General features: G+C 48.3%; 1 protein-coding gene across 1 annotated transcript; it reads right to left on the bottom strand.

Moving 5' to 3' along the window:
• Positions 1–581: 581 nt before the first annotated feature.
• LOC146440524 (L-gulonolactone oxidase-like) lies at positions 582–26,698 on the bottom strand. The gene is made up of 12 exons (XM_085057217.1): positions 26,541–26,698; positions 22,169–22,270; positions 20,529–20,654; positions 19,475–19,569; positions 17,377–17,467; positions 16,334–16,519; positions 8,462–8,569; positions 8,178–8,254; positions 6,718–6,867; positions 3,361–3,525; positions 1,396–1,486; positions 582–915 (listed from the first exon to the last, which is right to left on the bottom strand). The coding sequence occupies exons 1-12, from the start codon at positions 26,670–26,672 to the stop codon at positions 787–789; spliced, it is 1,452 nt and encodes a 483-aa protein (XP_084913343.1). The 5' UTR covers positions 26,673–26,698; the 3' UTR covers positions 582–786.

The raw sequence follows: 26,698 nt of genomic DNA, 5'->3' as shown, positions 1-26,698 counted from the left end.
GCTGTCCCCAGGGTTGTCCCCAGCCCCAGAGCTGTCCCAGCCAGATGGTGTCACCTGCAGCCCTGGGGACAAAACCTCGGGTGACACAGAGGCCGAGCTGTCCTGGCGGGAAGGTGACACGGAGCCACAGCTGTCCCGGGGGAAGGTGACACGGAGTCAGAGCTGTCCCCGGGGGAAGGTGACACGGAGCCACAGCTGTCCCGGGGGAAGGTGACACGGAGCCACAGCTGTCCCCAGAGACAGAGCACAGAGCCACAAAATTCCTCATCCAGAGGGTGTTTGGCTCTGGAAGTTCTTCCCCAAAAAACGGTGACATTGCCAAGGTTTCCAGTATTTTCAGGAGTGATTTCCAGTTGGGACAGGCTGGGAATTTTGGGATATGATCCTGGTGGATCCTCCTCTGGATATTCCGCGATTCCCAAAATTTCCCCGTTGTGCCTCTTCCCAGAAATGTCGGAACTGCGGGAAGGGATGGAATCATTCCCAAAAATCTCCATTTCCTGACCCCTCAGTGGGAATATCCCAGGATTCCCAACCTTTTCCCGCATTCCCAGGGCTGGGAAATTCCATGGGAAAAGCTCTTCTCCAGGAAAAAAGGCTTTATTGAGGAAATCAAGGCACTGGAATTCCGCGGAATTCCGGAAAACTGGGACGAGATTCCGTGTTTTTTCCGGGAATATTTCCTTCGGAGCAAATCCCTGTCAGGACATGAGGATGCAGCACCTGGGGAGTGGGAATTCCAGGATTTTCCATGGATTTTTTGGGGGATTTTCCCGGAATTCCCCGTCAGTAGAACACCTTTTCCAGGTAGGCGTTCAGGAAGATTCCGGAGGGATCCAGCTTCTCCCGGATGGCGCAGAATTCCGGGAAAGCCGGATACATCTTCTCCAAGTCCTTCCGGGTGCAGCTGTGAGCCTGCGGGAAACGGAGGGAGAAATTCCCAGTTTTCCCAGGGAAATTCCCGGTTTTCAGGTGGAAATTTCTGGTTTTCTAGGGGAAATTCCCAGTTTTCTGGGGGAAATTCCCAGTTTTCCGGTGTAAATTCCCAGTTTTCTGGTGGAAATTCCTGGTTTTCTGGGGGAAATTTCTGGTTTTCTAGGGGAAATTCCCTGTTTTCTGGTGTAAATTCCCAGTTTTCTGGGGGAAATTCCCTGTTTTCTGGGGGAAATTCCCCGTTTTCTGGTGGAAATTCCCAGTTTTCTGGGGGAAATTCCCAGTTTTCTGGGGGAAATTCCCGGTTTTCTAGGGGAAATTCCCTGTTTTCTGGTGGAAATTCCCTGTTTTCTGGGGGAAATTCCCAGTTTCCCAGTGGAAATTCCCTATTTTCCGGTGGAAATTCCCAGTTTCCCGGTGGAAATTCCCGGTTTCCTGGTGGAAATTCCCAATTTTCCGTACCTTGGCCCAGTGGGGTCTCCCGCCGTGTTTCCTCATGATTCCCTCGTAGGTCAGCCAGTAGTCGAGTCTGGGAATGTCCTTTCCGTAGGGCCTGGAGAGCGGGAAGGAGCCGGAATGTGGGAATGAGCGGGAATGAGCGGGATTGGGAATGAGCAGGATTGGGAATGATTGGAATTGGGAATGATTGGGATCGGGAATGAACGGGAATGAGCAGGATTGGGAATGAGTGGGATCAGGAATAAGTGGAATCAGGAATGATTGGGATTGGGAATGATTGGGAATGAGCAGGATGAGGAATGATCGGGAATGAGTGGGATTGGGAATAAGCGGGAATGACTGGGATTGGGAATGAGCAGGATTGGGAATGAGTGGGATCCGGAATGAGCAGGAATGATTGGGAATGAGTGGGAATGGGAATGAGCAGGATTGGGAATGAGCAGGAATAAGTGGAATTGGGAATGATTGGGAATGAGCGGGATCAGGAATGAGCAGGATTGGGAATGAGAGGAATCGGGAATGATTGGGAATGAGTGGGATTGGGAATGATCAGGATCAGGAATGATTGGGAATGAGCAGGAATGATCAGAAATGACTGGGATTGGGAATGAGTGGGATTGGGAATGAATGGGAATGAGTGGAATTGGGAATGAGCAGAATCTGGAATGAGTGGGATTGGGAATGTGGGAGACAGGAATGATCAGGAATTAATGGAATTGGGAATGATTTGGATCAGAAATGATCAGGAATGAGCAGGATCAGGAATGAGCAGGATTGGGAATGACTGGGATCAGGAATGATTGGGAATGACTGGGATCGGGAATGAGCAGGATTGGGAATGCGGGGGATTGGGAATGAGTGGGATTGGGAATGATCAGGAATGACTAGAATTGGGAACTAACAGGATCAGGAATGATTGGGATTGGGAACGAGTAGGAATGAGCAGGATTGGGAATGAGTGGGAATGAGCAAGAAGATCGGGAATGAGAAGGAATGATCAGGAATGACTGGGATTAGGAATGAGCGGGATTGGGAATGATCGGGAATGAGCAGGATCAAGAATGAACGGGAATGGGAATGAGCAGGAATGAGTGGGATTGGGAATGAGCAGAATTGGGAACAATTGGGAATGAGTGGGATTGGGAATGATTGAGAATGATCAGGAATGAGCGGGATTGGTAATGAGCGGAATTGGGAATGAGCAGGAATGAGTGGAATCGGGAATGATCAGGAATGAGCGGGATAAGGAATGAGTGGGATTGGGAATGGGTGGGATTGGGAATGAGCAGGAATGAGTGGAAATGATCAGGAACGAGTAGGATTGGGAATGAGTGGAATCGGGAATGCTCGAGAATGACTGGGATCAGGAATGACTGGGATCGGCAATGACTGGGATAGGGAATGAGTGGGATTGGGAATGAGTGGGATCGGGAATGAGTGGGACCTGGGAAAAGGGGAATCTCTACAATCCCTCTGGAAAATCCCTTTTGGGAAAAGGAGACCCCCAGGGATCCAATCCCAAGATTTTGGGATGCTGGGAGTGTGGGAAAGGGATGGATTTGGGATCCCGGGATTGGGATGTCGAGGGATCTCTGTGCCAAAATTCCAGGTGGGAATGTTTTCCCCAATCCAGATCCCTCTTTCCATGGATTTACTCCTCATCCAGGAATCCTGGGATTCAGGAGGTCCCAGAAAATGGCTGGGACAAGGTTTGGGAATGAACCTCCATCCCACAGAATTCCCAACCCCACCTTAATCCAGGGAATATCCCGGAATGTCCCGACAACCCCTCCCACACCTTTGGCCTCAGGGACATCCCTAAAAAACCAGGACATCCCAAAAAAACCCGGGATATCCCAAAAAAACCAGGATCGCCAGGATCTCCTCGGCGCCGCCGGCTCTCCGGACGGGAGAAACATTCCCGGTTTTCCAGGGGAACATTCCGGGATGGATGGATCCGCGGCTGACCTGTACATGATGACGTTGATGAAGCAGCTGTCCCGCTGGAAGCACGGGCTCAGCGGGATCTCATCCCGCCGGGAAAAGCGAACTTCCACCGGGAAGTGAGCCACCAGCTTGGAATTCCCCTCCAGCGCTGCCTGCAGCTCCAGCAGAGCCTCCTTGGTCTTCCCGCTGGTTTTTTTGGGAAAAGCGGGATGGGTGTGAGTGGAGGGGGAGGGGTGGGAGATCCGTCCCGCGGCATTCCGGGTTTTCCGGGGAATGTTCTGGAATGTCTCAATGCATCCCACCTGTTTCTTTGGGATCACAAAATCCGGGATGGATTTGGGATTTGGGATCTAGAGGGATCTCCATGATTCCAGGTGGGAACGGTGTATCCAATCCAGATTCATTTTTCCATGGATGTAGGATCCCAGGATTTGGATCTAGAGGGATCTCCATGCTCAGATTCCAGGTGGGAATGGTGTCCCCAACCCAGATCTCTCATTCCCTGGATTTGCTCCTCATCCAGGAATTCTGGGCTGGAGGAAATCCCAGGAAAAGGATGGGACAAGGGTTGGGAATGAACCTCCATCCCACAGCATTCCCAGCCCCAGGTTATCCAGGGAATGTTCTAGAATATCCCAATGTATCCCTCCTGTTTCTTTGGGATCGCAAAGTCCAGGATGGATTTGGGATCTTGGGATTGGGATCTAGAGGGGTCCATGATTCCGGGTGGGAATGGTGTCTCTGATCCATATCCAGTTTTCCATGGATTTAGGATTCCAGGATTTGGATCTAGAGGGATCTCCATGCTCGGATTCCAGGTGGGAATGGTTTACCCCAATCCAGATTCCTCATTCCCTGGATTTGCTCCTCATCCAGGAATTCTGGGCTGGAGGAAATCCCAGGAAAAGGATGGGACAAGGGTTGGGAATGAACCTCCATCCCATAGCATTCCCAGCTCCGGGTTTTCCAGGGAATGGTTTGGAATGTCTCGATGCATCCCTCCTGTTTCTTTGGGATCACAAAGTCTGGGATGGATTTGGGATTGGGATCTAGAGGGGTCCATGATTCCGGGTGGGAATGGTGTCCCCATCCAGATCCATTTTTCCATGGATTTGTCCCTCATCCAGGAATCCTGGGATGGAGGAGATCCCAGGAAAAGGATGGGACAAGGAATGGATTTGGGATTCTGGGATCAGGATGTGGAGGGATCTCTGTGATAAGATTCCAGGTGGGAATGGTGTCCCCAATCCAGATCCCTTTTTCCATGGATTTGCTCCTCATCCAGGAATCCTGGGCTGGAGGAAATCCCGGGAAAGAGCTGGGACAACAGATGGATCTGATATCCTGGGATAGGGAGGGATCTGATATCCCAGGATTGGGATCATCTGATATCCCAGGATAGGGCTGGGATAAGGGATGGATCTGATATCCTGGGATAGGGATGGGACAAGGGATGGATCTGACATCCCAGGAAAGGGATGGATCTGATATCCCAGGATAGGAATGGGATAAGGGATGGATCTGACATCCCAGGAAAGGGATGGATCTGATATCCCAGGATTTAGGTGGATCTGATATCCCAGGATAGGGATGGGATAAGGAATGGGATAAGGGATGGATCCGATATCCCAAGATTGGGATGGGACAAGGAATGGATCTGATATCCTGGGATAAGGATGGGATCTGATATCCCAGCACAGATGGATGTGATATCCCAGGATAGGCATGGGATTGGGATGGACTTGAAATACTGGGAGAGGCATGGGATGAGGGATGGATCTGATATCCCGGGATAGGGATGGGATAAGGAATGGATCTGATATCCCAGGATTGGGATGGGATAAGGAATGAATCCGATATCCCAAGATTGGGATGGGACAAGGAATGGATCTGATATCCCAGGATAGGGATGGGACAAGGAATGGATCTGATATCCCAGGATTGGGATGGATGTGATATCCCAGGATAAGGATGGATCTGATATCCTAGGGTAGGGATGGGATAAGGAATGGATCTGATACCCCAGGATTTAGATGGATCTGATATGCCAGGATAGGGTTGGGATAAGGGATGGATTTGATATTCCTGGATTGGGAGGGATGTGATATTCCAGGATAGGGTTGGATCTGATATCCCGGGATTGGGATGGGATAAGGAATGGATCTGATATCCCAAGATTGGGATGGGAGAAGGGATGGATCTGATATCCCAAGATTGGGATGGGAGAAGGGATGGATCTGATATCCCAGGATTGGGATGGATGTGATATCCCAGGATTTAGATGGATCTGATATCCTGGGATAGGGACGGGATAGGGATGGATCTGCTATCCTGGGATAAAGGATGGATCTGATATCCCAGGATAGGTATGCATCCGAAATCCCAGGATAGGGATGGGACAAGGGATGGATCTGATATTCCAGGATTGGGATGGGTGTGATATCCCAGGATTTAGACGGATCTGATATCCTGGGATAGGAATGGGATAAGGAATGGATTTGATATGCCAGGATTGGGATCGATCTGATATCCCAGGATAAGACTGGGATAAGGGATGGGAGAAGGGATGGATCTGATATTCCAGGATTGGGATGGATGTGATATTCCAGGATAGGGATGGATCTAATATCCCAGGATAGGAATGGGATAAGGGATGGATCTGATATTCCAGGATTGGGATGGATCTGATATCCTGGGATAGGACTGGGATAAGAGATTGATCCAATATCCCAGGATTGGGATCCAGAGGAATCCCCACGCTAACATTCCAGCTGGGAATTCTTTCCCCAACCCACATCCCTCTTCCCACAGCTTTTCTCCTCCCTCAGACCATCCCAGGAAGGATCCGGAAACTCGGAATTTACACGGGAATGGCCCAATCCCAGAATTTACACAGGAAAGGCCCGATCCCGGAATTTACACGGGAATGGCCCAATCCCGGAATTTACACGGGAATGGCCCAATATGGGAATTTACATGGGAATGGCCCAATCCTGGAATTCACATGGGAATGGCCTTGAATTTACATGGGAATGGCCCAATCCTGGAATTTACATGGGAATGGTCCAATCCCGGAATTTACACGGGAATGGCCCAATCCCGGAATTTACACGGGAATGGTCCAATCCCGGAATTTACAGGGAATGGCCCAATCCTGGAATTTACATGGGAATGGCCCAATCCCAGAATTCCCAGAATTTACATGGGAATGGCCCAATCCTGGAATTTACACGGGAACGGCCCAATATGGGAATTTACACGGGAATGGCCCAATCTCAGAATTTACATGGGAATGGATCAATCCCGGAATTTACAGGGAATGGCCCAGTCCCGGAATTTACACGGGACTGTCCCGATCCCAGAATTCCCGGAATTTACATGGGAATGGCCCAATCCTGGACGTGCTGCCGGAAGCGGCACTCGTAGCTGAAGATCCGGTGGCTCCGATCCACGTTTTCCGCGCGGGAATTGAAGAGGAGCCAGAAGAAGAGGCGATTGATCCACGGCAGCAGGGCGGGAATGAAGGAGCTGCAGGGAAAGAGTGGGAAGTGAGCCAGGAATTGCTTCCCAAGGGATGGGATGGCCGGGAAAAAACTGGGAATCGTGGAATGGTTTGGGATTCGTGGAGTTTCAATCCCATCCTGTTCCGATCCCACCATCCCAAATCCATCCTTGGACATTCCCAGGGATCCAGGGGCAGCCACAGATTCCTTGGGAATTCCAGCCCAGCCGGGAATTCCTTCCCACAGAAATGAATCCGGGAAGGATCAGAGCTGGAACTCAGTTGGATTCCCGAGTTAACAACACAAATTCCTAAGGGAAAATGTCAATCCGGGATCCTGGAATTGTTCAGATCATTCCCAAAAATGTTGGGACAGTGAATCCAGAGGGGATTTGGGCTTGGCTGAGGAATTTTGGGATGTTGGAATTGGTCTTGGAGTGGGATTTGGGGGCGAGATTCCCGAAATCCGGGATGAAATTCCATCCCATCCCTGCCCACCCTCCCAGAAGGGAATTCCTTCCCAAGATCCCAAAAATTCTCCTCTTTCCCAGTGGGAAGCCATTCCCTGTTTCCCATCCCTTTTCCCAAATCCCTCTCCACGGGAATGCTGGGATGAGGAAAAACTCCAGAGGAAAAGCTGCGATTCCCCAAGGATTCCAAATCCCAGGAATCCTGCAGCTCTCCCAGGATCTCCCCTGCCCTCATCCCAATGGATTTTGGACCTCATTCCCTCAGATCCTTCTGGGAATGGGAACGGGAATGCTCAGACTTTCCCTGGAAATCCCAGAGCCTCATCCCGGAAGACTGAGGGATATCGGGAATTCAGCGGAGTTGTCGCTTGGATCCAATGGCAGAATTCCAGGTGGTCCCAATCCCTCTTTTCCCTCTTTTCCGAGTTGTGTGGATCGGATCCAATTCCATCCCGGGATATTCCCACATCCCAACCCATCCCTAAAAATTTCCCATCTCGACCTCGGGAAAGGCTGCCCAGGGAGGGAGTGGAATTCCCATTCCAGCGGTGATTAAAATTCCACGTGGATTTAAATCCCATGGCTCAGGGGAAGGTTGGATCCGGTGGGATTTTCCAGCCTCAGCAATTCCATGATTTTTTTTCTGTGGACACCAGAGGGCAGCGCAGCCCCAGCCGTGAATCCCAACCCAACCCATTCCCTGGAAAAGCAGCAATTCCTCCTTTTTCCCGGGAATGGGAATGCTCCAGCTGACAGCTATCCCTTCCCGTATTCCCTGCGAATCCCAACAAAGCGGCAAACCAATCCCAAAAAAATCGGGATGAAGCCAGCCTGGAATAAACCTCAATCCCGGAGGATTTTCCTACCTGATCCAGAGCAGGAATTCCAGCAGATAATATCCGACGGCGTAATCCCAAAACCAGCTGGAGGAGGAGCAGGGAGGCTGCAAATCCAGGAGGGAAAAAATTTTAGGGATGAGCAGGATTTGGGAAAACGGGAATGAAGGATTTGGAGAAAGGAATCCCAACATTCCACATTTCCCACATCCCGCTCCGGGAAAAATCCCCGAATTGCCACGAGGATCCCAAAATCCAAAATTAGGGGGTTCATCCCATTCCCAAAATCCCGCTAAAATCCACGGGATGCCTGCCTGGGAAGTGGGATCCTGGTAGATGATCCGGACGTTGTCGCTGTGAGGGAACCACAGGAAACGGAAATATTGGGATTTCCTCAGGTGCTCCTCCAGCTGATCCAGGACCTGAAAAAAAACCGGGATGAGGAAAAATGGGATTGGTGGATTTTCCTGAGTGGGAACGACGGGAATGGGAGGTTGGGAAGCTCAGAGGATTCCCGGGAATGCTGGAGTGATTCCAAGGGGTTTGTGTCCCAGGAATGCCAGGGTTGGGATTGGTGGATCCCATCCGGGCACTGAGGGCATGGATCCCGGGATTTGGGAAATTTGGGAATGGGAAGAGGATCCCGAAATCTGCATCCGGCTGCAGAGGCAGTTTTCCTGGAAGCACAGCTCTCTGCAGGTTGGGAATTCCGGGATAACAGGGAATGGAGCTGGGATCCAATGGAAAAGGAGTTTGGATCCAATGGGAATGGAGTTGGAATAACAGGGAATGGAGCTGGGATTCAGTGGGAATGGAGATCCAATGGGAATGGAGATCCAACGGGAATGGAGCTGGGATCCCATGAGCATCCCCAGCTTCCAATCCAGAATTCCCAAAATATCCCTGAATACACAAACCAGGAATTTGGGAAAAGCCATTCCCTTGGATCAGCTCCTGCCAGGCAGCCACAACACATTCCTGGGTCATATTCCCAGGACAAATTCCCTGGAAATATTCCCAGGACAAATTCCCAGGAGAAATTCCCAGGAAATATTCCCAGGAGAAATTCCCTGGAGAAATTCCCAGGAAATATTCCCAGGAGAAATTCCCAGGAAATATTCCCAAGACCACCATAGATCCATCCCAAGAATTCCCGGAAGGAACTGCACTGCCTGACCCAGCAGGACCCTCTGGAATGACCCTCTGGAATGGGAATTAGGGTTTGGAATTGCAAATAACTGGGAGGATCCGGTGGGAACGGAGAATCTCCGGAGCTAAAACCGCCGTGACCTTCCCGGGATTAATCCATGGATCACAATAATTAATTTCCTCCTGCATCAGGAAAACGCCTGGAAGCAAAGCTGGGAGTGGGGAGACAATCCTTCATGGAAAAATGTGGGAGAGGAGCTGGAGGTGGTGGAAAAGAATGGATTCTGGAATGGTTTGGGATGGGGAGGAATCCTAAATCCAATCCCATTCCAATCCCACAATCCCAGGGGATCCAAATCCATCCTTGGACATTCCCAGGGATCCAGGAATATTTGGGAATTCCAGCCCAGCCAGGAATTCCTTCCCAAATCCCAAGCAATCTCCCCTTTCCCAGGGAATTCCCTCCATTCCCAGCTCTCCCAGCCTGAGGTTGGATCCATCCTGGGAAGGAATTTCGGGATCGAGGAGCTTCCCTGGGAATCTCGGCACTCCAGCAAGGATCTCCCTGCCCTTTGCCATCCCCGAATTCCAGCAAAATCCCTCTGGATGGATTCCGAGTGTCCTTGAGCCCAGAATCCTGGAATGGTTTGGGATGCATGGAGCTTCAATCCCATCCCATTCCCAGATTTTCCATGATCTCAGTGTGATCCAAATCCCTCCTTGGACATTCCCAGGGATCCAGGGGCAGCCACAGCTTCCTGGGAAAAATCTGCATCCCAACATTTTCCATGGTTTTATTTGGGGATGAACACACCGAGCAGGAAAACAAGGACACAGCATTCCCGGATTTTCTCCCGGTCGCCAGCCGGGAATGAGGAATTGACCTTTGCTGTGAGCAGCTTTGGATTCCCGGGATATCAATCAGTGGGAAAAAAAAGCTGGAGAGTTGTAGGAAAATTCCAGCGGGAAGGGAAGGGAGGGAGCAGCACTGGGAATGGGGTTGGCTGGCTGGATTGGGATGCAGCTCCGAGGGATTTGAGGATCCAGGGAATGCTCAGAGCCTTTTCCAGAGCTTTCCAGGAGAGCTGGAGAGGGATTTGGGAAAAGGGCTGGAGGGGACATGAGACAGGGAATGGCTTCCCAGTGGGAAAGGGGAGCTTGGGCTGGGATGTTGGGAAGGAATTGCTGGCTGGGCTGGAATTCCCAGGGAAGCTGTGGCTGCCCCTGGATCCCTGGGAATGTCCAAGGATGGATTTGGATCACCCTGGAATTGCAGGATTGGAATGGGATGGGATTGAAGCTCCATGGATCCAAACCAGTCCGGGATTCTGGGCTCAAGGACACTCGGAATCCATCCAGAGGGATTTTGCTGGAATTCGGGGATGGCAAAGGGCAGGGAGATCCTTGCTGGAGTGCCGAGATTCCCAGGGAAGCTCCTCGATCCCGAAATTCCTTCCCAGGATGGATCCAACCTCAGGCTGGGAGAGCTGGGAATGGAGGGAATTCCCTGGGAAAGGGGAGATTGCTTGGGATTTGGGAAGGGATTGCTGGCTGGGCTGGAATTCCCGGATAATCCATGGCTATCCCTGGATGCCTGGAATATCCAAGGAAAGCTTGGATGGAGCTAACCCCATTCCCAAGCACTCCCAGTGCTGCTCCCTCCCTTCCCTTCCCGCTGGAATTTTCCTACAACTCTCCGGATTTATTTTCCCGCTGATTGATATCCCGGGAATCCAAAGCTGCTCACAGCAAAGGTCAATTCCTCATTCCTGGCTGGAGAAAATCCGGGAATGCTGTGTCCTTGTTTTCCTGCTTGGTGTGTTCATCCCCAAATAAAAGCACGGAAAACGTGGGAATGCAGATTTTTCCCAGGAATTTTGGCTTCCCCTGGATCCCCGGGATGTCCAAGGATGGATTTGCATCCCACTGGGATCATGGAAATTCTGGGAATGGGATTGGGATTTGAAATCCTGGGATGTCCAAGGAAAAGCTGGAGCATCCCGGGATTTTGGGGGTTGGAATGGGATTGGGATTTGAGGCTTCGAGATCCACGGAATTCCCATCCCAAACCATCCCAGGACTCTCCACATCCCTCCCAGCCTTTCCCAACCTCCGGAGTTTTCCAAGGTCTCCCGAGGGTCACGGAACGTTACATAATCCCAAATCCAAGGGCGCCGGAGCCGCGTTCCTCGTTCCCAGATAACTCCCCTCGCCGCTATTCCTCCCGCTCGGATCCGCGGCTCCGGATAAAAGCTGGGAACGGGGAGCCGCCGGAGAGGGCGATGACCCGGGATTGATAACGGCATGAATATTTATGGGATCGCCGTCCTTCCCACGGCTCGGGAACGATGGGATGAGGGGGAGGATGGGCTCGGAGCTCGGCTGGGGTTGGAGGGTTTTGTTTCCAGGGAAAAGGGGAGTGGAGGTGGGGAGAGGAGGATTGGGGTGGTGGGGGAGAGGTGGGGGGGATGTGGGGAAGGGATTTGGGATGTGGGGAAGGGATTTGGGATGTGGGGAAGGATTTAGGGAATGTGGGAAAGGATGCAGGAAAGGTAGAAAAGGATTTAGGGAATGTGGGGAAGGATTTAGGGAATGTGGGAAAGGATTTAGGGAATGTGGGGAGGGATGGAGAAAGGTGGAAAAAGATGTAGGGAATGTGGGAAAGGATGTAGGGAAAGTGGAGAAGGGATTTGGGAATGTGGGAAAGGATTTAGGGAATGTAAGAAAGGATTTGGGAATGTGGGGAAGGGATTTGGGAATGTGGGGAAGGGATTTGGGAATGTGGGGAAGGATTTGGGAATGTGGGAAAGGATTTAGGGAAGGTGGGGAAGGGATTTAGGAAAGTGGGAAAGGATTTAGGGAAAGTGGGAAAGGATTTGGGGATGTGGGGAAGGATTTAGGTAAATTGGGAAAGGATTTAGGGAAGGTGGGAGATGATTTAGGGAATGTAAGAAAGGATTTAGGGAAGGTGAGAAAGGATTTAGGTAAATTAGGAAAGGATTTAGGGAATGTGGGAGAATATTTAGGGAAAGTGGGAAAGGATGGAGGGAATGGGAGAAAGATGTAGGAAAGTGGGAAAGGATGCAGGGAAGGTGGAAAAGGATGTTGGGAAAATCCTGGAGGATGCAGGAAACGTGGGAGAGGATGCAGGGAAAGTGGGAAAAAGTAGAGGGAAGGTGGGAGAGGATTTAGGGAAAGTGGGAAAGGATTTAGGGAATGTGGGAAAGGATGCAGGGAAGGTGGGAAAGATGTAGGAAAATGGGAAAGGATGCAGGGAAGGAAGGAAGGAAGGAAGGAAGGAAGGAAGGAAGGAAGGAAGGAAGGAAGGAAGGAAGGAAGGAAGGAAGGAAGGAAGGAAGGAAGGAAAGGATTTAGGGAATGATGGAGAAAGGTGGGAAGGGATTTAGGAAAATGGGAAAGGATGCAGGGAATGTGGGAAATATGGAGGAAAATAGGAAAGGATGGGAGAAGGTGGCAAGGGATTTAGGGAATGTAAGAAAGGATGGATGGAATGTGGGAAAAATGTGGGAAAGGATTTAGGAAGGTGGGAAAGGATGGAGAAAGGTGAGAATGGATGCAGGGAAGGTGTTGGAAGATGCAGGGAAGAGGGAAAAGGATTTAGGGAATGTGGGAAAGGATTTAGGGAAAGTGGGAAAGGATGGAGGGAATGTGGGAAAGGATGGAGAAAGATGGGAAAGGATTTAGGGAAGTGGGAAAGGATTTTGGGAATGTTAGAAAGGATGCAGGGAAGGTGGGAAGGGATTTAGGGAATGTGGGAAAAGGTTTAGGGAATGTGGGAAAGATTTGGGAAGTGGGAAAGATGTGGGAAAGAAAGTGGGAGAGGATTTAGGGAATGGGGAAATGGACGGAGGGAAAGTGGGAAAGGATTTAGGTAAATCGGGAAAGGATTTAGGGAAGGTGGGAGAATATTTAGGGAATGTGGGAAAGGATGGAGGGAAAGTGGGAAAGGATTTTGGGAATGTAAGAAAGAATTTAGGGAATGTTAGAAAGGATTTAGGGAACGTGGGAAAGGATTTAGGGAATGTGGGAAAGATGTGGGAAAGTGGGAAAAGATGGAGGGAAAATCCTGGAGGATGCAGGGAAGGTGGGAAAGGATTTATGGAAGGTGGGAAAGGAAGCAGGGAATTCCTGCGGGATGCAGGGAAGCTCCAGGAGCTCTGGAAAGGTGGAAAAGCACCAAGGAAAGGATCCGGAGCATTCCCAATCCATGGAAAACTGGGAATTCCCCACTGCAGGGAGCAAATTCCCTGGAAAAATCACTTCCAGATTCCCTGGAAAAATCATTCCCATGGCTGGGAGTGAAGTCGCTGCAGGCTGGGAATGCAGCTGGAAAAATATCTCGGAATTTTGGGATATTCCCATTGCAATTCCTGGGAAAAAGAGGAGCCTGAAGGTCTCGGGATTTCGGGAATTCTCGTGGATTAGCCACATTCCCGGTTTTCCCAACTTTTCTCGAGCACCTGGATTGCTTTGGATCGGGATTTGGGAATCAGAGCCTGGAAAAGGGAATTCAATCCTTGTTTTTGGCGCTGCTGAGCCATCCCGGAATTCTTCCATCCCTGAAAAAGTCAGGATTCTCCCAATCCCTAAAAAATTCAGGCTGGATTCCCGGGAGTGAGCCAATCCTGCCAAAAATCCTTTTTTCCCCCCCATTTTTCATGGAATTTTCCATTTTTCATGGAATTTTCCATTTTCCATGAGGCATTCCGGCAGAATGGGAATTCGGGATCGGATCCGGGGAGGAGGCAGCGGGAATGGCAGGCCTTGGAAAAATCTGGGAATGAGGGATTTGGGATCCAAAATCCTGGAAAAGGTTTTTTCCCCCTCTTGATGCAATTCCTACCTCGGTTTTCCCGCTTTTCCCAGTTTTCTGGTTTTCCTGGTTTTCCCATTTTTTCCCGGTTTTCCCAATTTTCCAGTTTTCCCAATTTTCTGTTTTTCCCGGTTTTCCCAGTTTTCCCAGTTTTCCCAGTTTTCCCAGTTTTCTGGTTTTCCCAATTTTCCAGTTTTCCCAGTTTTCTGGTTTTCCCGGTTTTCCCAATTTTCTGGTTTTCCCAGTTTTCCCAATTTTTCCAGTTTTCCCATTTTTCCCAGTTTTCTGGTTTTCCCAGTTTTCTGGTTTTCCCAGTTTTCCCATTTTTCTGGTTTTCCTGGTTTTCTGAGTTTTCCCAGTTTTCTGGTTTTCCTGGTTTTCCCAATTTTTCCTGGTTTTCTGGTTTTCCCAGTTTTCCCACTTTTCCCAATTTTCCCATTTTTCCCAGTTTTCTGGTTTTCCCAATTTTCCAGTTTTCCAGTTTTGCCAGTTTTCTGGTTTTCCTGGCTTTCCCATTTTTTCCCAGTTTTCCCAATTTTCCAGTTTTCCCAATTTTCTGTTTTTCCCAGTTTTCCCAGTTTTCCCAGTTTTCCCAGTTTTCCCAGTTTTCCCAGTTTTCTGGTTTTCCCAGTTTTCCCAGTTTTCCGGTTTTCCCAGTTTTCCCAATTTTCCAGTTTTCCCTGTTTTCCCAATTTTCCAGTTTTCCCAGTTTTCTGGTTTTCCTAGTTTTCTGGTTTTCCCAGTTTTCCTGGTTTTCCCGGTTTTCCCATTTTTTCCCAGTTTTCCCATTTTTCCCAATTTTCCAGTTTTCCCAGTTTTCCCATTTTTCCCAGTTTTCTGGTTTTCCCAATTTTCCCAATTTTCCGGTTTTCCCAGTTTTCCCTCTCATTCCTCCAGGAAAATCCCTTGGGAAAACCTTTTTCCCTGTGGATTCAATCCGGAAGCTCCGAGGATCCAGAAAGTTGGGAAAAGCTGGAAATTCCCATTCCTGGAAATATTCCAACCTGGGGTTGGATGAGGCTCGGAAAAATCTGGGATTTCAGGTCCTTCCCACCCAAATCCATCCGGAATTCTGTCGGATTACGGAATTCCCGGCATGGAGAGAGTAGGAAAAGCCTCAAATCCAAGGAATTTTATCCCAAAAGGGAAAAAGGGATTGAAAAAAAAAAAGGGAAAATGGGGTTGGATGCATTCCGGGGGGAAGGAATTCCTTCAGATCTCTCTTTTCCAAAGGATTCCGAGGGATTCGGATCAAACCCATGGAAATCCTGAATTCCAGGGAATTCAGTGATCCCAGAAAGGGAATTTTTCCAAGGGAAATCAGCCGGGAATGGAACCGGAAGTGGCTTTTCCATCATTCCAGGGAAAAAGGGGAATTTTCCATGATTCCAAGAAATAGGAAAAATCTGGGAGATTCCAGAGGGAATTGTGGGAATTCTGGAATCATTCCTGGCAAACCTTTGGATCATCCCGGAATTCCCAGGGTGGGAATTTCTTCCGGTTGGAATATGAAATCCTGGAATTCCCAGATTCCCACAGAGCCGTTTTTCCATGGAAAAACGCAAATTCCAAGGGCGGAAAGAAAGAAAACTGGGAATGGGAATCTCCCAGAATTCCACATCCAACCGGAGCGGCTCGGGAAGGGTGGGAGAGGTGGAATTCCAGGGAATTCCCAACATTCCCAGGCTGGGAAGAGTCGGGAATGGAGAATTCCCAACATCCACCAGGAATCCCAAATATTGGGAATTCCATCCCGGGTTGGATGTGAATCCCTATGGATTTCTGTCTCTTCCCAGATTTCGTGGCATTGGGAATGAAGGAAGAGCAGGAAGAGCCTCAGAATTCCCGATTTTCCCTGGATTGGGATGAATCCCAAGTTTTCCATTTCTCCCAAGCATTCCCGATGAGAAAAATCGGGAAAATTTCTGATCGGGGAAATTTAATTTTCGGAGAAATTTTTTGGAAATTTTGGGGAATTTTCTGATCCCAAAAAACTCTCTTCCCACCCTTTGGAATTGGCTTTTCCTTTGTAACAATTCCCAGATATTTTTCCACCTTCAAGGATAACGGGGAAGCCTCGGAAATCATGGAATTCCGTCTGGGAAAATCCTTGGATTCCAAGCATTCCCAGCGCCGCCATTCCCCAAATCCACAGATTTCCCGATTTTTCCCCTCATCCCGAGGGAATTCCGGGATTTCCTACCTGCGGGAGGGTGGAGGGGAAGGCGACTTCCCGCAGCCGGAATTCCGGAACGCACTGGAAGGTGACGGAGAGGAGAATTCCCAAACATCCCAGGTGGAGCCGAGCGGCCTGGAAAACCTCGGGATGGGAGGAGTTGGAACATTCCAGGATTTCTCCTGAGGCCAGGAGCAGGGAAAGGGCTGAGACCTGGAGAGAGGGGGAGGAGCTTGGGATGCGGGAATTGTGGGAATGGGGAATTCCGGAGGGAGGGAATTCCCAGCTCATCCCATTCCGTGGGCAGGAATTCCCGGGGGGATCCAAATCCATCCTGGGAATTCCCAGGGATCCAGGAATATCCGGGAATTCCATCCCAGCCAGCAATCCCTTCCCAAATCCCAAGCAATCTCCCCTTTCCCAGGGAATTCCCTCCATTCCCAGCTCTCCCAGCCTGAGGTTGGATCCATCCTGGGAAGGAATTTCGGGATCGAGGAGCTTCCCTGGGAATCTCGGCACTCCAGCAAGGATCTCCCTGCCCTTTGCCATCCCCGAATTCCAGCAAAATCCCTCTGGATTTATTCCCAGTCTCCTTGATCCCAGAATTCCAGAATGGTTTGGGATCCATGGAAAATCCCAAGCTGGATCCGGCAGGATCATCAAATCCAACTCCTGAACATTCCAGGAATTTTTCCCCCCCCCTTTCCCAGAATTCCTGGAGCTCTGGATGGCTCAGCTTGAATTCCAGGGAATTAATCCATCAGATGAAAGGGGAAAAAAGTGGGAATCCATTGGGAAAAAAGTGGGAATCCATTGGGAAAAAAGCAGGAAAACAAACACCAGGAATGTTGGAATTTTTGCGATTTTCCTTGGGAATTAATGGAATTTTTGTCGGGATGGGAAGGGATGGAACATCCTGGAATTCGGGAGATGGAAATTCCGCAATTCCTCATCCCCATCCATGGAATCTCCACACGGGATTTGAGCCGGAAGCAGAGAATTCCCAGACCTGGAATAATCTCCGGAATTCCCGGAATTCCCGATGGGTTCATTCCCGGCGGGAATCTCACCTGGGTGGGCAGAATTCCGAAGGCGATGCCGGTGTTGTGCGTCCCGGTGCCGATCACTCCGGCCGCCGTCACCGCGGAAACGGCGCCCAGGCTGGGAACGAGCGGGAAAAGGATTTTTGGGATGGGAAATTCCCGGAATATTCCAAAGGGTCCCACTTTTCCAGCCCAGGGATGGAGAATCCGTGATTTCCGTGGGGTGAAATCCCGGAGAAATCCCGGAGAAATCCCAGAGGGGCAGGGCTGGGGGAGAATCCAGAGGGAAAATATCCCAGGAAAATATCCCGGGAAAATATCCTGGGAAAAATGGTTCATCCCAAACAATTCCAGGGTGGGCAGTGGGAATGAAATCCCGGCTGGATTCCGTGGAATTTTGGAATTGTCTGGGTTGGAAAATTGGAAGAAATGGAATCCTGGGTGGATTTAATGGAATTCTGGAATTTTCCGGGTTGGAAAATTGGAACAAATTGATCTCTGGGTGGATTCTGTGGAATTCTGGGATTGTCTGGGTTGGAAAAGAGACCTCAGAGCCCAACCATTCCCGAAATCCCCGTGGATTGAAATCTCTCCTGAGATTCCTTGGGAGCAGATCCCAATCCCACCTGGATCCATTGCCAGATCCCAATCCCAATCCCATTCCTGATCCCACCTGGCTCCATTCCCAGAGCCTGATCCCAGTTCCATTCCCGATCCCAATCCCACCTGGATCCATTCCTGGATCCCAATTCTGGCTCCATTCCCAGATATCAATCCTGGCTCCATTCCCAGATCCTGATCCCAATTCCATTCTCAGATCCTGATCCCAGATCCATTTGCAGATCCCAATCCAAGATCCATTCCCAATCCCAATCCCAGTTCCATTCCCAGATCCCAATCCCAATCCCCATCCCAATCCCACCTGGCTCCATTCCCATACCTCAATCCCAGCTCCATTCCCAGATCCTGGTCCCAATTCCATTCCCAAATCCCAATCCTGACTCCATTCCCAGATCTCAATCCCAGTTCCATTCCCTGATACCAATCCTGGCTCCATTCCCGATCTCAATCCCAGCTCCAATCCCAATCCCAGTTCCATTCTCCATCCCAATCCCACCTGGATCCATTCCCAGACCTCAATCCTGGCTCCATTCCCATATCCTGGTCCCAATTCCATTCCCGAATCCCAATCCTGACTCCATTTCCAAATCTCAATCCCAGCTCCATTCCCTATCCTGATCCCAGCTCCATGTCCAGATCCCAATCCCAGTTCCATTCCCAGATCCAAATCCTGGTCCCATTCCCAAATCCTGATCCCAGTTCCATTCCCAGATCCCGATCCCAGCTCCATTCCCAATCCCAATCCCAGTTCCATTCCCAATCCCACCTGGATCCAATCCCAGCTCCATTCCCAGATCCTGGTCCCAATTCCATTCCCGAATCCGAATCCTGACTCCATTCCCAGATCTCAATCCCAGCTCCATTCCCAGATCCCAATCCCAGTTCCATTCCCAAATCCCATTCCCAGTTCCATTCCCGATCCCAGTTCCATTCCCGATCTCAACTGCACCTGGATCCAATCCTGTATCCCAATCCTGGCTCCATTCCCATATCCTGATCCCAGCTCCATGCCCAGATCCCAATCCCGATCCAGATTCCTGGATCCCAATCCTGGTCCCATTTCCAGATCCCAATCCCAGTTCCATTCCCGAACCTGATCCCACCTGAATCCACTCCTGGATCCCACTCCCATTCCCAATCCCATTACCATAATTCCCGATCCCATCCCCATTCCCATCCCCATTCCCCAATCCCAATCCCATTCCCATCATTCCCGATCCCATTCCCATCATTCATTTCCATTCCTAAATCCCATTCCCAATCCCATTCCCATTCCCAATCCCATTCCCATAATTCCCGATCCCATTCCCGTTATTCATTCCCATTCCCAATCCCAATCCCATTCCCATTATTCATTCCCATTCCCGATCCCATTCCCATTCCCAATCCCATTCCCATAATTCCCGATCCCATTCCCGTTATTCATTCCCATTCCCGATCCCAATCCCATTCCCATTATTCATTCCCATTCCCAAATCCCATTCCCATTCCCAATCCCGCTCACTTGGCCAAGGCCATTCCGTGTTTCTCCAGCTCCAGGTTGAGCTCCGAGAGCAGAATTCCAGCTTCCACCGTCACCTGCAGCCTCTCCTTGTCCACCTGGAAAATCGGGATGGGAAAAACTCCTCTGATATTCCCAAATCCATGGACAGCTCCCACCCCAAACCTCATCCAATGGAATTACACCCAAGGAAAATTCCATCCAAGGAAAATTCCACCCTTGATCCATCCAATGGAATTCCAATGGAATATGAATAATATGAATAATATGAATAATATGAATAATTCCAATGAAATATCCAATGGAATTCCAGCCTTGATCCATCCAATGGAATTCCAGCCTTGATTAATCCAATGGAATTCCCACCCTGATCCATCTAATGGAATTCCAATGGAATATAAATAATATGAACAATTCCAATGAAATATCCAATGGAATTCTAGCTTGGATCCATCCTATGGAATTCCAGGTTTGATCCATCCAATGGAATTCCATCCTTGACCCATCCTATGGAATTCCCAGCATGGATCCATCCAATGGAATTCTACCCTTGATCCATCCAATGGAATTCCCACCCTGATCCATCCTATGGAATTCTAGCCTTGATTAATCCAATGGAATTCCCACCATGATTCATCCTATGGAATTCCCACCCTTGATCCATCCTATGGAATTCCAGCCTTGATTAATCCAATGGAATTCCCACCCCTATTCATCCTATGGAATTCCCATCATGGATCCATCCTATGGAATTCCACCCTTGATCCATCCTATGGAATTCTACCTTCATCCATCCAATGGAATTCCCACCATTGATTCATTCTATGGAATTCCAGCTTTTTTCCAGCCCCATTCCCGCCTCATTCCCAATCCCAGAATTCCTCCCAAAACTTCTCCCAGCTCCACTCCAGGCAGAAAATTCCCAGGAAAAGGAAATCTGTGTTCCCTCCTCATTCCCGTGAGGATCTCCCAGAGAAAGATCCATCCCTCCATGAATTCCCGGGAATTTTTCCGCCCGGATTTTTCCGGGTTATCCCAGGAATTTCCCGGCTCTGACCTGCAGGATCCGGTTCATCTTTCCCATGTGGATCATGAACTCCTGGGAGCAGGCGATGTCCGAGGGGGAATGACCTCCTCCCACCACCTTCACCCGCTTCTCCCGCTGCCGGGCCAGCTCCAGGATCTACGGAAAAAACCCGGAATTTCCCTCAAAAACTGGGAATTTCCCTCAAAACCATGGGAATTTCCCTCAAAAACTGGGAATTTCCCTCAAAATCCCTGGAATTTCACTCAAAAACTGGGAATTTCACTCAAAATCCCTGGAATTTCACTCAAAAACCAGGAATTTCCCTCAAAATCCCTGGAATCTCCCTCAAAAACCAGGAATTTCCCTCAAAATCCCGGGAATTTCCCTCAAAATCCAGGAATTTCCCTCAAAACTGCAGGAATCTCCTTCAAAATCCTAGGAATCTCCCTCAAAATCTGGGAATCTCCCTCAAAATCCGGGAATTTCCCTCAAAACTCTGGGAATACCCTTCAAAATCCTGGGAATCTCCCTCAAAATCTGGGAATTCCCCTTCAAACCCCAGGAATCTCCTTCCAAATCCCAGAAATCTCCCTCAAAATCAGGGAATCTCCCTCCAAAATCTGGGAATCTCCCTTAAAACTCTGGGAATCTCTATCAAAATCTGGGAATTTCCCTCAAAAACTAGGAATTTCCCTCAAAACTCCAGGAATATCCTTCAAAACCCTGGGAGTCTCCCTCAAAATCCTGGGAATCTCCCTCAAAATCCAGGAATCTGCCTCAAAACTCATCCTGGAATCCACTGGTTTGGATAACTCCACTTCCAGGATGGAATCTGCTCCCCAAGCCTGGATTTTTCCTTGGCTCCATTCCCAGATCCTGATCCCACCTGGATCCATTCCCAAATCCCAATCCCATTTGGGATAAATTCCTTTCCATTCCCAGTTCCCAATTCCCAATTCCCTTCCCAATTCCCAGTTCCAAATTCCTTTCCATTCCCAATTCCCAGTATTCCCAATTCCCAATTTCCTTCTCTCCCAGTTCCCTTCCCATTCCCAATTCCCAATTCCATTTCCAATTCCCAATTTCATTCCCAATTCTCTTCCCATTCCCAATTCCCACTTCCCAATTTCATTCCCAATTCCTGATTTCATTCCCACTTCCCAATTTCATTCCCAATTCCCAATTTCCTTCTCTCCCAGTTCCCTTCCCATTGCCAATTCCCAATTCCCAATTTCATTCCCAATTCCCAATTTCCAATTGCATTCCCAATTCCCAATTCCCAATTCCCTTCCCAATTCCCAGTTCCCAACTCCTTTCCATTTCCATTCCCATTCCCAATTCCATTCCCAATTCCCATTCCCAATTCCATTCCCAATTCCCATTCCCAATTCCATTCCCAATTCCCACTTCCCGATTCCATTCCCAATTCCCACTTCCCAGTTCCATTTCCACTCGGGATCAATCCCATCCCAAATTTCCTCCCCAGCCCCGATCCCAAAAGCCGGGATGGCAGAACACTCGGAATTCCAGCCGGGATAGGCAGGGAATTCCGGAAGGAGCAAAATCCCACCAGGATCTCCCAGATAAAGGGAAGAATTCCCACTTTTCCCTCTCTTCCCAACCTTTTCCCGTCATTCCCGAGGTTTTTCCTTCTGGAATGTTCTCCGTACCTCCCGGAGCTCCTGCACGGAGCTGGGCTGGAAGTAAAGCTCGGGACTGGATCCGTAGGTTCCGGCCCAGTTCCGGAACTGGAATCCTGCTTGGCCGTGGACCTGGAGTGGGAATGGGAGAGCTGGAGGGGTGGAGCTGATCCTGGTGGGATTGGGATTGGGATTGGGAATGGGATTGGGATTGGGAATGAGAGATCTGGAGGGATGGAGCTGATCCTGGTGGGATTGGGATCGGGATTGGGATTGGGAACAGGATTGGGATTGGGGTTGGGATTGAGATGGGGATTGGGATCATCCCATGGGGATTGGGAATGAGAGATCCGGAGGGGTTGGATCTGATGCTGCTGGGATCAGGATTGGGAATGAGATGTGGAGGGATGGAGATGATCCAGCTGCGATTGGGATTGGGATTGGAATTGGGATTGGGAATGAGAGATCCAGAGGGGTTAGAGTTGATCCTGCTGGGATTGGGATTGGGATTAGGATTGGGATTGGGAATGAGAGATCCAGAGGGATGGACCTGATCCTCTTGGGATTGGGATTGGGATTGGGTTTGGGATCGGGATTGGCATTGGGAATGGGAGAGGTTGGATGTGATCCTGGTGGGATTGGGGTTGGGATTGGGAATGAGAGATCCAGAGGGATGGAGGTGATCCTGCTGGGATTGGGATTTGGATTGGGAATGGGAATGAGGGAGCCAGAGGGGTTGGAGCCAATCCTGCTGGGATTGGGATTGGGATTGGGAATGAGAGATCCGGAGGGATGGAGATGATCCTGCTGGGATTGAGGTTGGGATTGGGATTTGGATTATCCCATGGGGATTGGGAATGAGAGATCCAGAGGGATGGAGCTGATCCAGATGGGATTGGGATTGGGAACGGGATTGGAATTGGAATTGGGATCGGGATTGGGAATGAGAGATCTGGAGGGGTTGGATGTGATCCTGCTGGGATTGGGATCGGGATTGGGATCGGGATCATCCCATAGGGATTGGGAATCAGAGATCCAGAGGGGATGGAGCTGATCCTGCTGGGATTGGGATTGGGATTGGGAATGAGAGATCTAGAGGGTTGGATGTGATACAACTGGGATTGGGGTTGGGATTGGGATTGGGATTGGGATCGGGATTGGGATTGGGATTGGGAATGAGAGGTCCGGAGGGATGGAGGTGATCCTGCTGGGATTGGGATTGGGATCGGGATTGGGATCGGGATCATCCCATGGGGATTGGGAATGAGAGATCCGGAGGCATGGAGCTGATCCTGCTGGGATTGGGATTGGGATTGGAATCGGGATTGGGAATGAGAGATCTAGAGGGATGGAGTTGATCCTGCTGGGATTGGGATTGGGATTGGGATTGGGATTAGGGTTGGGGTTGGGATCATCCCATGGGGATTGGAATGAGAGATCCGGAGGGATGGAGCTGATCCTGCTGGGATTGGGATTATCCCAAGGATTCTGGATCCCATCTCCTTCCCTTCCCTTCTCCCATTCCCACCTTGGCTCCAAGGGATAATTCCCAATCCCAAATTCCCAATTCCATTCCCTTCCCAGTTCCTAATCCCCTTCTTTTCCCAATTCCCAATTCCCAATTTACTTTCCAATTCCCAATTCCTTTCCATTCCCAATTCCCAATTCTATTCCCAATTTGCAATTCCCAATTCCCAGTTCCCAATTCCCAATTAATTCTCAATTATAAATTCTTAATTCCAAATTCTCTTTCTAATTCCCAATTCCCAATTCCATTCTCTTCCCAGTTCCCAATTCCCAATTCTCGATTCCCAATTCCCAATTCCTAATTACAAATTTCATTCCCAATTCCCAATTCCCAACTCATTTCCATTCCCAATTTCCCAGTTCCCAATTCCCACATCCAATTCCCAATTCCCAATTTCCTTTTATTTCCAATTCCATTTACTTCCCAATTTGCAATCCCCAATTTGCAATCCCCAATTCTCAATTCCCAAATCCAATTCCCTATTCCATATTTCCTTTCATTCCCAATTCCCAGTTCCTAATTCCTAATTACAAATTCTCTTCCCAATTCCCAGTTCCCAATTCCCAATTCCCAATTCCCAATTCCCAGTTTCCTTTCCATCCCCAATTCCCAATTAATTGTCGATTCTAAATTCTTAATTCCCAATCCCCAATCAATTCCCAATTCCCAATTCCCTTTCATTCCCAATTCCCTTTACTTCCCAATCCCCAAAATCCCAAAAATCCCCAAAAAAATCCCCAAAATCCCCAAAATCCCCAAATCCCTTTTCCAGCTTATCCCAACCCCCAGGCTCTCCCCTCCCCTCCCCTCCCCCACCCCGCCCGAGGCCAGGAATTCCGGGAAGCAATTCCCGAAATCCCAGAAATCAGCCTTGGGAGAGGGGGAGGGGCAAAATCCCCAAAATCCCCCCAAAAAATCCCCAAATCCCAAAAAAATCCTGGAATTTATCCATAAAAAAACCACGGAAAATTGGGGGAAAAAGTCCCAAAAAAGCCAAAATTGAGGAATTTTAGAGCGGCGGGTTGGGAGAAAATTCCCTCCGAGGTTGATTTTTCCGGGAATTTTGGGTTTTTTTGTTCCCTGTCTGTTTTCTGAGAGATTTTTCCCATTTTTTTCCAGGGGGATTTTGGATCCCTAAATCTACATCAGATCCCTCCTTTCCCACAGTAAAAAAAAACCCCAAAAATCAAACAAACAAAAACCCCAAAACCACCACAAAAAACCCCAAAAAAATCCCAAAAATCCCCCAAAAATTATAAAAATCCAAAAACCAAACCAAACCAACAAACAAAAAACCCAAAACCACCACAAAAAAACCCCCAAAAAATCCCAAAACCCCCCAAAAATCAGAAAAAGAAGAAAATACAAAAAAGAAAAAAAACCAAAAAACCAAACGAACAAAAAACCCAAAACCACCACAAAAGAAACCCCAAAAACCCCCAAAAACCCCGAAACCAAAACAAAAAAACAAAAAAACAAAAAAAAACCCCAAAAATCCCCCAAAAAATTTAAAAAATAGAAAAGACAAGAAAGAAAAAAACCCCAAAAAACCAACCAAACAACAAACCCAAAACCACCACAAAAAAACCCCAAAAAATCCCAAAAAAGAAGAAAAGACAAGAAAGAGAAAAACCCAAAAAAACAACCAACCGAAAAACCCAAAACCACCACAAAAAAACCCCCAAAAAATCCCAAAAATCCCCAAAAAATAAAAAAAGAAAAGACAAAAAAGAAAAAAAACCCAACCAAACAAAAAACTCCAAACCACCCCAAAAAACCGCCAAAAAACCCCAAAAAATAAAAAAGAAGAAAAGACAAGAAAGAATAAAACCCAAAAAACCAACCAACCGAAAAACCCAAAAGCACCACCAAAAAATCCCGAAAAAACCCCAAAAAACAATTAAAAAACCCCAAAAATCCCCAAAAAACAATTAAAAAAACCAAATCCCCAAAACAAACAAAAAAATCCGGGAAAAAAACCCCAAAAAACCCAAAAAACCAACCAAACAAAAAACCCAAAACCACCACCAAAAAAATCCCGAAAAAACCCCCAAAAAACAATTTTAAAAATCCGGAAAAAAATCCCCCCAAAAAACAATTTAAAAAGACCCCAAAAAATCCCCCAAAAAATTTTAAAAAAACCCCAAAAAACCCCCAAAAACCAATTTAAAAAAAAAAAAACCAAAAAATCCCCAAAAATGATTTTAAAACTCAAAACCCAAAAACCAATTTTAAAACCCCAAAATCCCCAAAAACAATTTCTAAAACCCAAAAAATCCCCAAAACCCAATTTTAAAACCCCAAAATCCCCAAAACAATTTAAAAACTCCAAAATCCCCCAAAACAATTTAAAAACACCCAAAATCCCCAAAACAATTTAAAACCAAAAAAAACCCAAAAACAATTTAAAAAACCCAAAATCCCCAAAACAATTTAAAAACCAAAAATCCAAAAAAAATTTAAAAAAAAAAAATCCCCAAAACCAATTTAAAAAAACCAAAATCCCCAAAACAATTAAAAACCTCTGAAATCCCCAAAAACAATTTAAAAACCCAAAAAATCAAAACAATTTAAAACACCCAAAATCCCCAAAACAATCTAAAATCCGAAAACCCCAAAAATCAATTAAAAAACCCCAATAAACCCCCAAAAAACAAAAACCCAAAATCCCTAAAAACAATTTTAAAAAACCCAAAAAATCCTCAAGAAACAACTTAAAACCAAAAAAAATCCTCAAAAACAATTAAACCCAAAACCCCAAAAACAAAAACCGGAAAAATCCCCAAAAAATCCCCAAAAAACCAAAAAAATCCCGAAAAAATCCCCAAAAACCCCAAAAAAATCCGGGAAAATTCCCGGTCGGATTCTCCTCACCATCCTGGAGCAGCCGCTGGAATTCCCGGCTGGAATTCGGGATGATCCCGAAGTTCGCAGAGCTTTATTCCCAAAGAATTCCCGGCAGGAATTCCGGGCAGAGCTCAGCCCATCCCATGGGAATTGCCTCATCCCAGGGGGGATGGAAAATCGGGAAT

Source organism: Lichenostomus cassidix, chromosome 3 (assembly GCF_008360975.1).
Source record: "Lichenostomus cassidix isolate B80296 chromosome 3, HeHo_3.0, whole genome shotgun sequence".
Lineage (NCBI taxonomy): Eukaryota > Metazoa > Chordata > Aves > Passeriformes > Meliphagidae > Lichenostomus > Lichenostomus cassidix.
The sequence above is the reverse complement of the archived record's forward strand: the minus strand, read 5'-3'. Positions and strand labels throughout refer to the sequence as shown.

Excerpts from the sequence above, each read along its gene's own strand:
- LOC146440524 (XM_085057217.1), bottom strand. The coding sequence starts at position 26,672 with ATGAGGCAATTCCCATGGGATGGGCTGAGCTCTGCCCGGAATTCCTGC. Across the intron at positions 6,868-8,177 it reads GAATTCCTGCTCTGGATCAG|CTCCTTCATTCCCGCCCTGC; the intron begins GTAGGAAAATCC and ends CTTTCCCTGCAG. Across the intron at positions 1,487-3,360 it reads ATCAACGTCATCATGTACAG|GCCCTACGGAAAGGACATTC; the intron begins GTCAGCCGCGGA and ends CCCGCTCTCCAG.